The sequence below is a fragment of the Felis catus genome, chromosome D2 (assembly GCF_018350175.1).
Source record: "Felis catus isolate Fca126 chromosome D2, F.catus_Fca126_mat1.0, whole genome shotgun sequence".
Lineage (NCBI taxonomy): Eukaryota > Metazoa > Chordata > Mammalia > Carnivora > Felidae > Felis > Felis catus.
This window is the reverse complement of record NC_058378.1, coordinates 16,714,558-16,731,864: the sequence shown is the minus strand read 5'-3', so window position 1 is coordinate 16,731,864 and position 17,307 is coordinate 16,714,558. Positions and strand designations below refer to the sequence as shown.

Here is a 17,307-nt window from a genome sequence, read left to right as displayed (position 1 = left end):
CTCATTCTGAGGTCCTGGGCACGTTATTTTAATTCTCTGCAACTTTGGGTCTGCGTTTGTATTCCTGCTCTACACGTTGTTGCAAAGCTTGGAAACAGTGTATACATAGTGCAGCCGCCTTGGATGCTCCGAAATGATGCGAGACGTCTTCGGTGCCCCGATAGCGGTCGGTTTTTATGATAATGAATCTGACAAAGTCCAGCATTTGAAATGTCAAAGAGTGGCTCAGTTGTGCTCAGGTTATTCTGAAATACGTTTTATTACAGTGCAGTTCTTTGTAAACTGGCCATCTACACATGATGTGTATGGTAATGTGGACATATTAGAATATTCAGCTCGCGATGAATAGCGTGTCTTGGCCATTATGTAAAAACCAAGGAAAAATGACTTATGAAGACACTGATTGCTTCTTAGCTTTAAAGAGCCTCCTCAGAATGTAGAATGGCTGTACAGCCAAGAATACGGCTTATTCCATATTTTCTGTCATCCCATAGACAGAGCGAGGCAGCAGAAATTGAATCTGTTTAGCAGAATGTCTTTATGTGTGAAGATTTCTTGCTGCTCTGTAAATGCTTATTTGCTTATTTATTCATAGATGTAGAAAGTACTTTTCTTTCATTCTGTTCCCGAATTATAGCCCCAAAGTAGCAGGCACTTAGTACTGATGTGCTAAGGAATACAGATGAGCCCTGACCCTCAATTAAACATTAATAAATATGTTGTAGTGGCATCAAAAAACGCATTTACTTGGCCCAAAATGGAATGAGATGATGCTTAGCATTTTTTATTCTGGAGGTCCTACAAGTAAAACATGTTAGATCCATAAATTGAATATACTGTATCAATTAGAACATATTATTCAATGTATCATTTTGCTTAACCTTTGATAATGTCTTCTGTAGTTAACTTTGAGTTTTGTTTTTTATGTTTTTTTTTTTACCATTCAGCTATGTTTACAAAATGCAACCAAAATTTCTAATATCATTGCTATCCTGTCACTCAGATGGTCAGTGGACCACATTTATTCAGCACCTGCTGTGTGCATCACTCTCTACAATTCTGGCTTTAAATCTTGAGCTTCAAACTGAAATCAGATTAACAATGTCTACAGAAAGCTTGCAGAGGTTTTAAAGGAAGAAAAGATGGAGAAAGTGAGTTATTATTCCTCAACCACTGGGCCAAATAGAATGATAGGAGAGATTTTCTTTTTTCTTTTTAACGTTTATTTATTTTTGAAGGAGAGAGAGACAGAGCATGAGTGGAGGAGGGACAGGGAGAGAGGGAGACACAGAATCTGAAGCAGGCTCCAGGCTCTGAGCTGTCAGTACAGAGCCCAATGCAGGGCTCGAACTCACAAGCCGTGAGATCGTGACCTGAACTGAAGTCGGACACTTAACCAACTGCACCTAGGTGCCCTGATAGGAGAGATTTTCTTAAACACATAGCAGGATTCATATGAATAAATGGACATAATAGTCACGAATACAGCATTTAAAAGTGCTGTGGTTATCTATTTTTTAAAATAATAATTTAAAAATAAATATTTTAAAAAATTATGAAAATACAAGTTTGAGAGACACCTGGATGGCTCAGTGTGTTGAGTGTCTAACTCTTGATTTCTGCTCAGGTCATGGTCCTGGTGTTGTGGGATCGAGCTCTGGGTCGGGCTTCATGCTGGGTGTGGAGCCTGCTTGGAATTCTCTCTCTCTCTCTGTCTCTCTTTGCCCCCCAACCCCAAAAAATAAAATAAAATACGAATTTCAAAAATAATAATTTTCCACTTACAGAAAAAATGTAAGTATCGTACAAAGAACTCGCATATCTCCCTCACTCTGATTCTCCAACTGGTGCACATATGCATTATCACTATCCTTTTTCTGACCACAGAGAGTGAGCTGCAGACATGATGCCCTTTCAGCCCTATGTACCCCCTTCACTATTTCCCCAAACAAGGACAATTATAGGCCAGCAAGTGGCAACGCTCCAGGACAAGAAATCAACACTGATACATTCCTCCTATCCTGTCTACAGACCCCATGTGCATTTCACCAACAAGGCCACCATTGTTCCTTCCTATTCTGATTCAGGAACGGTTCACACACTGCATGCAGTCGTGTGTCTTCAGTCTCTTATTTGGAACAATTCTGCAATACTCAGTCTTTTACATCCTTGGAAGTTCTAAGGGGTGCAGACCTTACATTTTGTCAGATGACCTTCAGTCTGGGTCCACTGATGTTTCCACATGACTAAATTCAGGTCATGAGGACCTTGACAGGAATATGTGGAAATGAAACTGTGTACTTCTTGGTGTCTCTCATCAGGTGTCACACAAGGTAGACCCATCATCCCACCACTGCTGAGGGTAGCTGTGACCATCTGGATGTGCTGGTGGTTTCTAAGTCTTTCCACCACAAAGTTACCATTTGTCCTTTGCACACTTATTAGTATATTGTGGGGAGATATTTTAAGAATACACTGGTACCCTGCACCTTACCAAACCTCCATTCCTTTTTTTTTTCAAAAATTTATTTATTTATTTAGTTATGGGGCATCTCGATGGCTCAGTTGGTTAACGATCCAACTTTGGCTCAGGTCATGATCTCATGGTTCGTGGGTTCGAGCCCCACATCGGGCTCTGTGCTGACAGTGCAGAGCCTGGAGCCTGCTTCAGGTTCTGTGTCTTCCTCTCTCTCTGTCCCTCACTCGCTCACACTCTGTCTCTCTCTGTCTCTGAAAAATAAATGAAAATGTTTAAAAATTAAAAAAAAATCTAGTTAGTTAACATAGAGCGTAATATTGGTTTCAGGAGTAGAATTTAGTTATTCATCACTCATGTATAACATCCAGTGCTCAACACAAGTGCCCTCCTTAATGCCCACCACCCATCTAGCCCACCCCCCCTTCACCTCCCTCTGTTCCTTTTTATTAGTTGGCATTCTGTTAGCATGGTTGTATGGGTTCCTATTCTATTCAATGGATTGTACTTCATTGATAGTATTATTTATTTGATTCTCAAATGACACCCGATTTGGCCAATGGGAGCTCCTTGCAATTTATCGACTCTTGTATTCTATGGACATGTCTCCATCAGTCCTTGAGCACGTCCTAATTTTTTGCTGCAACAAGGTATTCAGATTCTGGCCCTGCCTCGGGCCTATAATCAGCCATTTCTCCAAAGGGCTCTGATTCCTTTCACAGAGGATGGTGTTTGGAAATCAGGATCTGTGTGCTTGGTTTACTCGTTGCTCCTGGGGTTATCATTGCTTCTAGGCTTTCTTGGTGGGTAAAGACAGAAAATATACGTAACTGCAAATACACACATCTGTAACTCTTTCCATCTCTATGTGTATCGATATTAAAAACCATCAGATCACACTAGTACTTCCAAATTTCAATGCAACACACCTAAGTGCTTTCTACCCTTACCCCTTTCCATAATTGTAAGTATATGCTCCAAATACTAAGGAACCTGGCTCTCTCTGTCCTCCATATATTTACTTACTTGTGCCATTACTTTATTTATTTCTCAGTGTACCCTATCTCCTAGCCTTCTGGCTGTCTCTTCCACCTGCTCTCCCTCTCCCCTCATGTCCCTCATTCACAGGTGCTACTGGGCACACCACCTCCATGCCACTGCCTGCCTCTGTGTGGCTTCCGGAAGCCCCTTGGCCCCCTGTACCCTTGGTGCTGGTGGGAACACCACCCTTGTGTTCCTTTACGGCCCCCCTATACCAATGGGGCAGGTTGCTGGCCACCTTTTCTGCACAGGAAGATAAGAAACTATTTGTAATTTTGACCCCTGTCCCCAGTCACTGAGTTCCTTAAGAACCAAGGAATTGTCTTGTTCATCTTTTTAGCCCCTACAGCCTAGCAACACTGAGTTATCAGAAGTATTTGTTAACTGAGTGAATACATGAAATAATAAGCATGGCATTTACGAGGTGAAAGATGCTATTTTCAAACATTTCTGAACCCTCCTTTCTCCCAGAGGAACCATTTTTCTTCTGGCTGAAGGTTCTCCCTTCACGGGAGTTCTCCATTCATGGGCTGAATGTTTGTGTCCCTCCAAATCCACGTGTTGAGACTGAATCCCACTGGGATGGTGTTAGGAGGTGGGGCCTTTGGCACGTGATTAGGTCATGAGGGTGGAGTTCCCAAGAGTGGGATTAGCGCCCTTATGAGAAGAGACCAGCGTACTCTCTATTGGTCACGTGAGGACATAGCAGGAAGCTGGCCATCTGCCACCTCACGGCGGGCTCTCCCCAGAACCGGGCCGTACTGGTGCTGTGACCTCAGACTTCTAATCCCCGGACTGTGAGAAATAAATGTTTGTTGGTTCAGCCGCCCCGCCTGTGGTGCTGAGCTGACGAAGACAGGGTGGAGTCCAATATACCTCTTTACTGATGGATGACATCCATGATTTCATTAAACACCTCGTGGCGATGTTATTCCCACCTGCTGGATGAGGCTCTGAGACGTGAACGGAGGAAGTGATTTGTCAAAAAAGCATGCTTGCTGCTGAAGCCGGTGATAGAATTCAGGTGCCCTGATTCTTAGTGCTGTGAGTCCGTGTCCTTACCGTGTCACTCAGGGAGCAGAGTGTCGGTGTGGGAGAAGAGAGCGAGGCTGAGCAAACCTGCTGATGCCCTTGCTGGTGCCACAGACGTCGGGCCTTTGTTCTGGAGGCCGGGCGGAGTCCTCCAGGATTCCAAGAACATTCTGTGATGTGTGTATGAATGTGCTTGGCACGGTGCGAGGACGTAGCTGATGTCTCCGCATTTCTTGGTCTGGTCACTCATTCGTTGGCTTGTGCACATCTGAGCGCTGGGAAGGGCGGTCTGCTGAGCATGTGCAAGAACACTGGAGGAACATGGGTTTTTAGGCAGAGAGGTGACTCATCCCACGGAAGTGAGGGAGATGTGGCCTGCCTGGAAATGGGGAAGCGGGCCTGAGTGACGTGGACACCACCGAGGTGTGGAAGCCTGGGATGGTGACAAGTCCAGGAGCCCAAAGTCTGGGCCCGGCCGGCAGCGGCCCCGTGAGGGCCTGTGGCAGAAAGAGTAAAATCTTGCAAGGTAGTCGGTGGATTTCCTTTTAGGCTTGAAGAGTTTTATGTTTTTATGTTCATTTACTTGCTAATGAAAACGATATAAAGTGGCTTAAGAAAACTCACCAAGCAAGAAACCCCACGAGGGAACCTAACTTGAGTGTAGCAGGACACTTGTGTGCTCACTCGGAGCCAGGCAGCCTCCCCGTGTGGGTCTTTAAACAGTGACAAGCATGGCGACAGGTCCCTCTCTCACGGACACAGGAGGTCTTGAATAAGTGGAGACAAGTGTGAGGCCCTTGTGTGGGCAGAAGCCTGGGTGTGCTGAGGGGGCATAGAGCCTGGGAACCCACTTGAGGGGCCGGGGATCTGGAGGGGGAGGATGGCTTGCCTGGGCTGCTGTGGGGAAGGGTGTTTCTGACAGAGGGAACGGCAGATTACCCCGGCTCAGCTCACAGTAACCTTGTCCTGGTGGTTTGGGCCACAAATACTGGAGTCACTGTCTTCCTCCGTTCCCAACATCCCATCTGTCAGAGAATATCCCAAATCCCGGCACTTTCCACCACCCCTGTTTCACTTGCAGATCCTGGGCACCATTAGGCCTTGTCCAGGGAACCGCAATACCCATGTGACTGGTTTCTGAGATTCTGCCCCGTATGGTCTCTTCCCAGGGGAGCAACCGGCTTATCCTGTTCAATAAGAGTCAGTCACGTCACATCACTGCTCAAAATTCTCCAGGGGTTCCCCCTCCCTCCAGATAAACAGACAGTCCTTACAGTGGCCTCTGCAGCCCTGATGACCAAGTCCACCCCAACACTCTCTCCCCTTTGTTCACTGCCTCAGGGCCTTTGCCCTGGCTGGGTGCTCCCTCTGTCTGCAATAGCAAATTAGTGAATAGGGGTGTACTTTGGGGGAACCAGCAGAATGCACCCTAATGCCAAGCAGAGCTGATGCCAGCCTGTGAGGTGGAACCCGCAGTAGCCGACAGCCATTTGAGAAGCTCGGGGAGTAGGTCATTTAGAGACTGGGGACAACAAGCTATAGAATCAGTGGTGACTGTCCTGGCACACCTTTCTAATCGTAACACGGATATAACTTTAGATGTCACAGTTTCGAAGGTGAGGGGCAACACAGAGCACAGCTAATCACAGGTATTTCCTGGGATAATTCATATTTGTCTTTGAAATTCATGGCGAATGTGATTTTTGGCAGCCAATTTACTGTTTTATTTGGCTGGGTCAGTTTGCAGTCTCTGAGCACTTTTCACCAGGCAGTGGGAGGGGACAGTTTAGAACACAGCTGGTGGCAGAGGGAGGCCAGGCTGGGGGTCTAACATCCATGCAAACACTCCAAGGCCACTACCTAACGGCACTACTAAAGATAGCCTTTGGACACGTGCTAGGTGCTGGGCTGCTGGGCTTCTGCTAAATGCTTTGCGTAGATGATCTCAGTTAATTCTCAGGAAACTTCAGGATGTACATGTTATTAGCCCCAATTCCACAGATTAGGAAGCTGACGTGCAGACAGGTTAAGTAAAATAACAGAGGTGGATATATGGTCATCTGTAACATGGAATTGGAACATGGCTTCAGTGACTTTAGTGATTGTAACTGGTTCTGTCTTGATGGGAAGTTTGTAAGGGAACATTCTTAAAATGGAGGTGGGACAGCTAGGAACGGCAGAGCCAAGGTGCAAACACAGGCTTTGTCCTAATCCCTGTGTAACACACCTCTATACGCATCGACAGCAGGAAGACGGGATTTGAAACCACGTGTAAGGCATTTATTGCTTTGCATGGCAGTTTTGATTGTATATAGCACGAATGAAGTAAACAACTAAGTAATAAAATTAATTAAAAATTTTAAAATTAACTAAAATAAAATTCATTTCGGGGCGCCTGGGTGGCTCAGTCAGTTGAGCGTCTGACTTCGGCTCGGGTCATGATCTCACAGTTGACGAGTTCGAGCCCCGCGTCGGGCTCTGTGCTGACAGCTCGGACCCTGGAGCCTGCTTTGGATCCTGTGTCTCCCTCTCTCTTTGCTCCTCTCCAGCTTGTGCTCTGTGTCTCTATCAAAAATAAACATAAAAAAAAATAAAAATAAAATAAAATTCACTTTTTAAAAAGGTTGAAGCTTTTGGTGTTAGGGAATAGGTGTATCTTGGTGTTATCCTGAGACAACTTCCAGGCCAGAGTCCACTCTGTGTTGTTGGTGTGGTGTCTTGTCACCTTGAACAAGGTGGCACCAACTGAGAACCCTTGTCAGGTCCCTGTGACTTGGTCTTGAAGTAAGTAAACGACCCTTTCTGGTATTGTTAGAATGAATCCTTGGCAAATAAATTCTCTTAGCAAGTTCCTGGCCGTTGGTCCCAATGTATATGGCTGGGGGAGGTTGTCTGCTGCCCACAACACCTGAGGCCTGCCTTTCCTCTGCCCAAGTGCGCACCTTGGGAGTAGGGCAGGAAGAGAGAGGCGTCATGTCGAGGGCGCACCGTGCTTAGCGTTGACCTCTGCTGGTATACGGCAAAAAGTTTTGTCCAAAGAGTTTTATAAATAAAACTGGGTCTTCTAGAAACGGCCTAGTTGGAAAATGCCCTGAGGGCCATGGATATGTAAAGAAGCATGGTCTAGGGTTGGGCCTCCCAAACATCTTCCCATCATGGCACACACAGAAGACGCTAATGTTTCCACTGCACGTCAGGGTAAGCAGTAGGCGCTCATGGCCAGAAGTGGCTTCCTGGGCTCCTGGGTGGCCCCAGAGCCCACCTACTACCCAAGGGTGGAGGCCATCAAATTTCTGCCGACTCGCCTGGCAAGGAGCAGCAGGAGTGAAGATCTGATGGATGATATTTTTAAAGATTAATTTTTTTTAAAAGCTTATTTATTTATTTTGGGGGAGGTGGGCAAGTGGGGGAGGGGCAGAGAGAGAGAGAGAGAGAGAGAGAGAGAGAGAGAGGGAGAGGGAGAGGACCCGAAGCCGGCTCCACGCTGTCAGTGCAAAGTCTGCCTCGGGGCTCAATCTCATGATCTCAGATCATGACCTGAGCCACAACCAAGAATCGGACGCTTAACCGACTGAGCCACCCAGGCACCCCTGATGGATGGTATTTTTGAACCCAGTCTTAATATTTCTGCAGAAATGGATTTAGGGGAGACTTTCCAATTCTTCAGGTGTTTGGTTATAAAAGTTCTCATTGGAGGGGATTCCAATTTCTCAAGCTTACTTTTCTAGAGAAAAACTGTTTTACAGTGATTCTGCATCTGCACCTTGTCCTAGGGAAACTTAAGGTCATTAAAAAGTAATAGGACCCCTACCTGATAACGGAGGTGGACATATGGTCATCTGTAACATAGAACTGAAACATCACTTCAATGACCTTAGTGATTGTAATTGGTTCTGTCTTGATGGGCAGTTTGTAAGGAAACATTCTTAAAGTCCAAGCTTGGGCACTGACATTTTTCAATTGAAGACCCCAAACTCATCAAAATGAGCAGGTTTTCTCCCAAGTGAAAACCATGGTTTTAAAAATAATGTTGGGGTGCCTGGGTGGCTCAGTTGGTTAAGCATCCGACTTCAGCTCAGGTCATGATCTCACAGTTTGTGGGTTCAAGCCCTGTGTTGGGTTCTGTGCTGACAGACAGCTCAGAGCCTGGAACCTGCTTTGGATCCTGTGTCTCCCTCTCTCTCTGCCCCTCCCCTGCTCATGCTCTGTCTCTGTCTCAAAAATAAATAAACATTAAAAAATTAAAAAAATTAATATCAAGTGTCCTCCTATAGGATGATCATAATTATGCCCATGATATAAATACCTACAGTGTACATTCTGATATTTGGAAGCACAAAAAGTAGGTGGGGCTGTGCAGTCAGTGAAAAGAAGATTCTCAGAAGCACCAGCTGAGAGGTGGAGTTGCGGGCACCAGACACGGTTGTGTTGCATCGTTAAGCTGAACGTTGGCTGGGAGTGGGGCTCTGGGACGCTGCATTACCTATTTTGAGTTTCATGGTTCTATCTCTCTCTCCTGTTTTGGGTTGTCAGCCGAGGCGTTAAGACACAGATTGGAAGAGCTGGAGAAGGAGAAAGGCAGCCCACACTTCCAGCTTCCTTCGAGGCAGCCGGCCCTCTGCAGCCTCCTGGGCCACCTGGACGCACAGGCCCAGGCAGCCTTGCGCCACAGGGCCTCCCAGCTGTGAGTACTTGGATCGCCCCCACTTTCCTCTCCTGCTCCCACGTGGTGAATACCTAGGGAGACCCTCAGCTGCTTTTTCCTGGGAAGCACCCTTTTGTTGGCTGGGCAGGTGGGGGTGGTTCCTTCCAGAGGGAGTGACTGGTGTGGGTCACGCTCCCCTAAGAAGGCACTTCTGCTAAGTGACGGGGAGAGACCCTTGGTATCCCGGCACAGCCTGGATACCAAGCTTCCCCTGGGAAGCCAGCCTTCTCAGAAGGAGGGATGGGTTTCCTCTTGTCAGGAGCCCCTTGGTCAAGCCTGTGAGATCCACAGGTGTTCGTCTCTGACTGAAGGGGAAAAACACATCCTCCTGACGGTCACTTCTAGCTGCCAATCAACCTTTGCTGTTTCTGCTACCCGAAGGGCCCCTGGGATCCCTGCTATACAGGGAGCAATCGCTCTTTGTGATGCAGGGGCTCTCAATCCTGGCTGCGTGTTTGAATCACCTGGAGACTTGAAATGCCCAGCTTCCACCCAGACGGACTGAGTCAGGCTCTCTGGGGGTGGGTCCCAGGCGCTGGCATGTCTGAAAAGTCTGAGAACCACTGCTCTCCTCTACCTGCTTGTTGCCTCTCTTCTGGGGAAGGGCTTGCGAGGGAACAGGTTTGCGATGGGTGCTGTCAGCCTAATCACAGCTCAGGCCGGCTTCTCCTTAGTGGTAAACATGGCCTCAGCAACCACACTGTATTTCCGACTGCCGGGTGGCCCCGGCAATCACAAGATGGTCTGGCTCATTCCTATGAAGTGTACGTGGCCTTGTACGTTTCATCTGTCTTGGTGTCTCCCTACAGCCTGTCTTGACAGCTGTGCCAATCATTTTCTCATGTTCTTGCCCTACAATTTTGCTGGTAGCATGTGCCAGAGTGCCTGGCACCTGGGAGGTGCTTCCTTATAAATATTTGTTGAGTGGACTTTCACTGGGCTTCTTAAAGAGCAGGTGGATTCCACCTCCTTTATCGATGCAGTTTTTCATCGACACTGAGGTATCGCCTCATTTCCCCTCCCTTTCTCACTCATGTGGGGTCCTTCCCAACTTGACTTTCTACTGAATTCTTTCTTTCTTCTGTGCTTTGGGGTTATTTCTGGTCTTGGGTCATGCGACATCTGCCAATGCATTGTGTTTCTATTTATTTAACAACATTTGCATAACAATGACTGAGTGATTTAGGAATTCACTACTTTTTTCCCATTTTTATTGTGATAAAGTGTATGTGACACGAAATTTGCCATTTTAACCATTTTTAAGTGTACCGCTCAGAGACGTAAAGTGTATCCACATTGTTGCGTTACCATCACTGCCAGCCATCTTTAGAACTCTTTCCATCTTCCTAAACTGAGACTGTGTCCTTGTTAAGCACGGACTCCCCCCTCCCCATTCTGCCCCCAGCTTCTGGCTCCGAATTTGACTCCCCTCGGAACCTCATTTCACTCAGCAGAATGTCCTCAGGGTTCATCCATGTGTCATGTATCAGGATTTCCTTCCTCTGTAAGGCTGAGCAGTAGTTCATGGCGCGGATGTGCCACATTTTGCTTGTCTATTCTTCCTTCAGTGGATGGGAAGTAGTTCATATTTAGTCCTCTAGACAGTTCTAGGAGGTAGAACTATTTTATTAACTGCATCGCTATGGAGATTGATGTCATCATCATCATCATCATCATCTGTCTTTATATTTATACAAGGTCCAGGAGAGGTTAAGGAGCTTGTGCAGACCCCCCAGCAGGTGGGTGCTGAGCCCGGGCACGGTGCTGGCTGCCTGGTGCGAGTCTTGGCTTGGAACTAGCTCGCTGAGCTGCCTAAGTCTGGCCAAGTCTTGTCCATTATTGTCTGTTTAGCCTCCAAGTGATTTGAGTGGAGAGCGATACGCTGATCTTGGCTGAGTTTCTCGCAGACCATGAGGAACGACGATACAGTCGGTATCACCCATTCTCAGTTGGGTGACAACGTCTGACATTCCTTACATCTGACTGTGACTTATAAATATGGCAGTTTCATAGGGTCCAACTTAATATTCTCCTCATAAAAGTGGAGGCCTTTATTAACCACTTATTGAGCCAGTAGAAACTGTTGGCTTGCTTTGTTGTTATCCTCTGTCCTTCCCCGCCCAGGGGTTACCTGCACACTGTGCTTTTAGTTCATGTTCACTTTTGGAGTGAATGGGACCTGACCTCCATGGTCTGATATCTGACCTGATTTTTATCTCTGATCTGATTTCCGTCTCTATCACTGCAGCAGTCAGCAATGATTTTCTGTTAAACCCAAAAGGCATTTTCCACTCTTATTCTGCTCTGTATCACCGTGAGGTCTGTAACATTTCATCAATCAAATTCATTCTTAAACTCTCTCTCCCCTAGACTATCACGATTCACCCTTTTCCTGGTCCTCTTGCTACCCAGCTGGCCATTCTTCTCAACCTCTTGAGAACTCCAGTTTCTCTCCCCATTTCCTTAATACTGATGTTCCTCTGTCTTCTGCTCTAGCCTATCCTGTCTTCTCACTTTATATATTCTCCTTCTGGGTGACCTCAAATACCCCTGTGTTTCGGGTGCCCTTAACATACTAATTTTCCTCTAATTTATATCCTTAGCCCTGATCCCTCTCCAGAGTTGCAACCTACCATTTGGCCTTTATTGAACATCTCACTGACCTTTACTAAGTTTGCTGTCTGTTTATTTTATCCTAAAAAGTTTAGTATCTTTTTATCCTTGCCTTTAGGAAATTCATCTTAAAACTATCTATTTATTAGATTCGCTATTCTTCTCCCCCATCAGCCTCTTCTCCGACATCCCCACTCTCAGTTACTGACTCAGTCATCTACCCAGTTACCCAAGGAAGAACTCTGAGACATACTTGGCTCCTCCTTTTTCCTCACTTCCAATTTCATGGTTGACTCTACTGTCTAACCTCAGCTCACCACCCACTTTGCTCATTCATGTCAAACTGCCTTGGTTGTGCTTTAGAGTTTCTAGTCTGGATTATTGCCATGGTTTCCTTGCTGGTGTTTCTGACTCCAGTATTGTTCCCTCTCACTCATTCTCCGCAGTGCCACAGATGGGAATATCATGTGACGCCCAGTCGCCCTCAGTGTTTTCAGGATAAAATCTGTGCTGCTTACTTAGCATGGCATTCAGTGCTTTTCCAATCTAGCTCTTCACCATCAGGAGCCCAGAATATAACTAGCCATCACCAACACCTACAATCCACACCTACTGAAGTATTAGAAGTTACCTAAATGCTGTGAATGTTTCTGAATTCTATGATCTTGCGCCTGCCCCACCGTCATCACCTCTCAAGAGCTCATTGTCCGAGACTCAGCTCAGCTACCGTCCTTGTGAAGCCTTGTCCAGAAATCACACCGTCTCCCCTTGAATCACCTTGAATTACTTCACCCCTGTCTTGGGTCTTAAATAAATAAATCTGTTTCCTTGAGTATCTGTCTACTCTTCAGGCTGTGAGCTCCTTGCGGACAAGACTGTGTTAAATTTATCTTTCTATCCCTGGAGGCTAGAACAGTGGCTGACCCCAAATAGGTATTCCATAAATGTTCACTGAACGAGTGAATGTGATCATATGTGCATGTATCTATGTAGGGGTTCACAAAGATATATGTGAATATTTATTGAAAGAGAAAGAGAGAGAACTTTCACTCTAATGTGGTTCAGTTGCCCTAGAGAACATGCTCCTTCAGCCTTTGTTCTGACACCTCCAGTCAGAAGAACTTTTATAGAATCTTAGAGAACCCTGGATTATAGGTCAGGAAACCTGAGTTCTGATCCCGTGTCTTCTGCTAACCTGGCATAGTTTCCTAACTTCTTCACACTTCACTTCCTCACCAGAAAACGAGAGGATTGAATTAGATCACTATTTTCCAAACTTCAGTTACGTACGTATTATTGTGGTTTTTCTTTTGCCAAATCCACCTGGCCTATTATTAACTCAATTAGAACATAATGACTGAAAATCAACTTCTTAAATTTTTCTAATGCATATTACTAGAATTACATAGTTATTAATAACTTTTAGAAAATTGTCTTTCAGTGGACCAGCTGCCCATCTAGCCCTGTAATATATATCACCCACAGGGGTGTCTGGACTCAACGGGTTTCCCCTAAACCAGGGACTGTGGCTGCAGTTCTCACGGCGGCCACCAGGAGGCCACGGTGCAGGGCTGGAGCTCACACAGCCTTGGAGTCAGGATGGAGCCGGGACAGAAATATTTCCTACAGGCCGGGGGCTCTCTGAGTCAAGAAGGAAACGGAATACTTTTTGATGAACTGTACTTTTCCTGTAGAAACGAAATAGTTGCATTGACATGGGAAATTTTCAGTACTGATGAACGGCACAAATAAGTGACACCTACCCTTTTGGGGATCAAGTATTTCTTTGAGAATCTGATGAGAGCTAGAGGCTCCTTCCATCATCACCAAACCACATATGTACAACCATGCTAACGATTGATTGCCTGCAGTTTCCACAGGCTCACAGATCTTCTGAGGCTTAGCCATTCACTCTGCAGGGGAGGAGGGGTCTTTGCATCTCAGGTTAAGCAAATTTGCTTTAGAATAAGATTGAAGGAAATGCAAACACCCAAGTACATCAGTCATTGTATTTCATTTTTTATTTTTACTGTCACTTTGTTGTTAATAATCTGGTCCATTCCACTTTAAAATTTTTCTTTTAGTGTTTATTTAAAAAATTTTTCTTTAAGGTTTATTCATTTTTCAGAGACAGAGACAAAACGTGAGTGGGGGAGAGGCAGAGAGAGAGAGGGAGCCACAGAATCCGAAGCGGGCTCCAGGCTCTGAGCTGCCAGCACAGAGACCAATGCGGGGCTCGAACTCATGAACCGTGAGGTCATGACCTGAGCTGAAGCCGGACTCTCAACGGATTGAGCCACACAATCCATACTGAGCCATACACCGGGCGCCACTGGTCCATTCAGCTTTTTAAAAACCACTGTTGAATTCTCTGGGTCTCGAGTAGAATACCGCGCTGAACCACACTCCATTCGTTCAGGTTCCTTCCGCAGCCCAGACAGCTTCACCGTCCCTTCGCGGATTAACCCGACTCCACCAGTGGCAGGTACCGGCACTCACGTGGTTGGGAGCCTGCCTTGGTTTTGGTCCCACTTTGCTCAGTAAGATAACCAGTTCACTGTGGCATCTCTGTTCAGGGGAGGTACAAACACACCATGGTCTTCCTGTTCTCCGGTCTCTGTCGTGTTCTGCTGGATACATCTTCCCATTGCCCACGATAGCCTGGGCAGGTACCACGGACGTCTGGCTCATTTTCAGTTACTGATGTTCAGCCCCCCGGGTCCAATTTAATCTCCCATATCCATTTTGAATCTCTCCCTGTCCATTGTCTGTAACCCTCTCCTTGCTGGTCATCGCTGCCTCCCTGGCTAACAGACTGGAACACCCCCTGTGCAGGCGTTGGCACGCTCACTGTCCAGGGACACCCACACGTGGGTTCTCCAGACGACACCACAGCCCCCCCCCCCCACCATGCCCAGACCCTGAGGTGAATTCAACCTTTCCCAGCCCATCTGGGCAACCACCCCTTTTCACATATTACTCAGCCTCTTTCGGTGGGTCCCCTTGCCCAACGGGCACACTTTTGGGGAGGTTAATGTTTGCGATGTCTACTCGATTCACGGGAAGTTCACCTATCTTTGCTACACCGAACGGTAGGCATTCAGGCTGTCCCATTGCAGACCTCTCTGCCTTGCCGTGGCTCTCCAATTTCTTCTTTTTCTTTTTAAGTTTATTTATTTATTTATTTTGAGAGGGACAGAGAGAGTGAGAGGGGGAGGGGCAGAGAGAGAGGGAGAGAGAGGATCCCAAGCAGACTCCGCACTGTCCGCTCAGAGTCCAGCGTGGGGCTCAAACTCACCAGCCATGAGCTCGAGACCTGAGCCAAAACCGAGAGTCGGACGCTTAACTGACTAAGCCACGCAGGCGTCCCTCCAACTTCTTTATCCCTGCTTGAGGGGGTAGTGATACATCAGAAAGTCAGTTGTGTGAGAGCACACATTGCTGCAGACATTTGATGTCCTGTATCTCGATCTCTTGGCCTCCCTCCCGATTTCCGTTCCAGTTCTGGACAGTTCTGTCCACCTGCTCCCAACAGGTTTGCGTGCCACACGACGTGCTCTGAAGCTTGTGAGGACGGGGAGTGGGTAATGAATGCCCCTGAGGGCAGCTGTCAAGCACTGGGGTGGGAGTTGGTGGATAGGTGTGCCACCCTCCCCAGCCTCTGGGGCGACAGTTCTGAAGCACATTCCACACGTTTTTCCAGGCGGTTCCTGGTAGGATTGGGCCCCAGTTGTCCCTGTGGTGATCAGCTCAGTAACATACCGTTGGTTGACTTTTCCTGCTTCTCGCTTCCTCACTCTTAGTTTCTTGGGAATCACTTCTCCAGAAAATAGCCCAAACTCAGATTCTTGTCTCAGACTTTCTGGTAAGAGAACCCCAACTTAGACAGATGTCCATGTCGGAGAATCAGGTGTTCCTGCTTACAGGGCCCCCCCGGTCTTTGTGAGTGGGTCTGGTGGATGTTCTTGCCTTTGTTTGGATTGAGTGGGAGCGTTTCTTCCCTCCTCACCCCCTCCCCCTTCCCCCCCCCCCCCCCGTGGGGCTGTGGAAAGGGGAAGGAGAAGCATGTCTCATGAAAGCTCCATTTGCTACATGGCCAGTGGGTGTGTGTGTTGAGTGGTGGTTGGCTGTGGTAGTGTTGCTTGTGCAATGCCTGGCGTGGGGCACCGTACCCCGCTGTTAGAGCAGTTTAGAATGGAGAGCATTTGGGCCTGCGTTTCAGCTCTAGCTTCTGATTCTGGAGCAATCAGAAAATTACATTTCAATATCCTGTGACAGCAGCGATCAGAAGGGGACAAAGGGGCATCTATTCCTACTGTATCTGTCCTCTAGTCAAAAGAGTTATTTTTTACTTTCTGTTAAGAGAGGGCTTTGGTTGACTATCACACCTGCGACTGATAATTTTCTCATTAACGTCCTGTATTTCTTGGACTGTATGCCTCCTGTGTATTTTTCCCTTGGACCTTCAGCAATATGTACTTTAAAATTGGTCATATCTACAGCCTAAATTGTGTGCGTGTGCGCAAAATGTCCTTTATCAAAGACTGTTTCCCGACGGATAACTTAAAACACAAGAGGATAAAATACAACCAAGTTTAAAAACAGAGATATACAATGGTTTTCCGATGGGGCTTATCAAGGCGGAGCTCCTCCGGTTAGCCTGTCCAAATATTTCCTGCTCACATACTTCCTTTCAGGTGGGGAACAGGAGAGATGAGTATCGTGTAGTCCATGATGCTTCTGGGCTGAGTCATTTTTCCGCCGACCAGTTCTTCCTCTAGTCCCTTTGAAACGTGTGATTCTTTATTTTCATTTAATTGTCATGTTGGGACCACCCCACCATGGAAATCCATGACAGTGGGCTCCGTAAGATGAGAAAATGACTGTTACAGACACGTTTTACCAGAGGTACAAAATGGGATGACTACATTACGGTACCACGTAACAATGGCCATCATTATCCAGAAAGACACACCAGGGCATGTTTCTGAAGCCTGAATCGGGGCTCAAGGTGAGGCACCAGACTGGCATCGGTATGGCTAATGGAGACCCACCGCCGACTCCTTGTCATCACCTGGAGATGGGAGGGAAGGAAAAGTGGAGAAGAGTACGTGCGGTGTGCCGCAGAGGACTCCTCCGAGTTTGTTTTCGAATTAGTGGATTCTAAATAAAATCTTCCAAATAAACGTCTCCCATGCCATCCTCTTTGCTCCCATTCAACTGAAGTCTGTCCTGGAGCCATTTGTATCGGGCGTAGCTGTCACAAACCCACATAAATATCCGTGTGCCCCCTTGCAGTGTAGTCATTTTTCTGAGTGGGATAGGACTATAGAAGACAATGATGTTTCGTTTCCTATTCTTACTCTTCATTTATTTAAAAACTTTAAAAAAATATTTAGTTTTGAGAGAGAGAGAGAGAGAGAGAGAGACAGAGAGAGAG

At 46.7% G+C, this 17,307-nt stretch overlaps 1 protein-coding gene across 13 annotated transcripts in view; it reads left to right on the top strand.

Moving 5' to 3' along the window:
- The window catches only part of DISC1 (DISC1 scaffold protein), a 369,472-nt gene that overhangs the window by 86,717 nt on the left and 265,448 nt on the right, over positions 1–17,307 (top strand). For 11 of the 13 annotated variants that reach the window (XM_019813074.3, XM_045039941.1, XM_003993922.5 and 8 more), the window contains one exon: positions 9,083–9,233. In XM_019813074.3, the coding sequence (XP_019668633.3) occupies positions 9,083–9,233 (151 nt within the window). Of the gene's footprint in view, positions 1–9,082; positions 9,234–12,313; positions 17,058–17,307 lie in introns of those variants that run through there. The other 2 variants (XM_045039947.1, XM_019813085.3) reach the window with 2 other exon arrangements.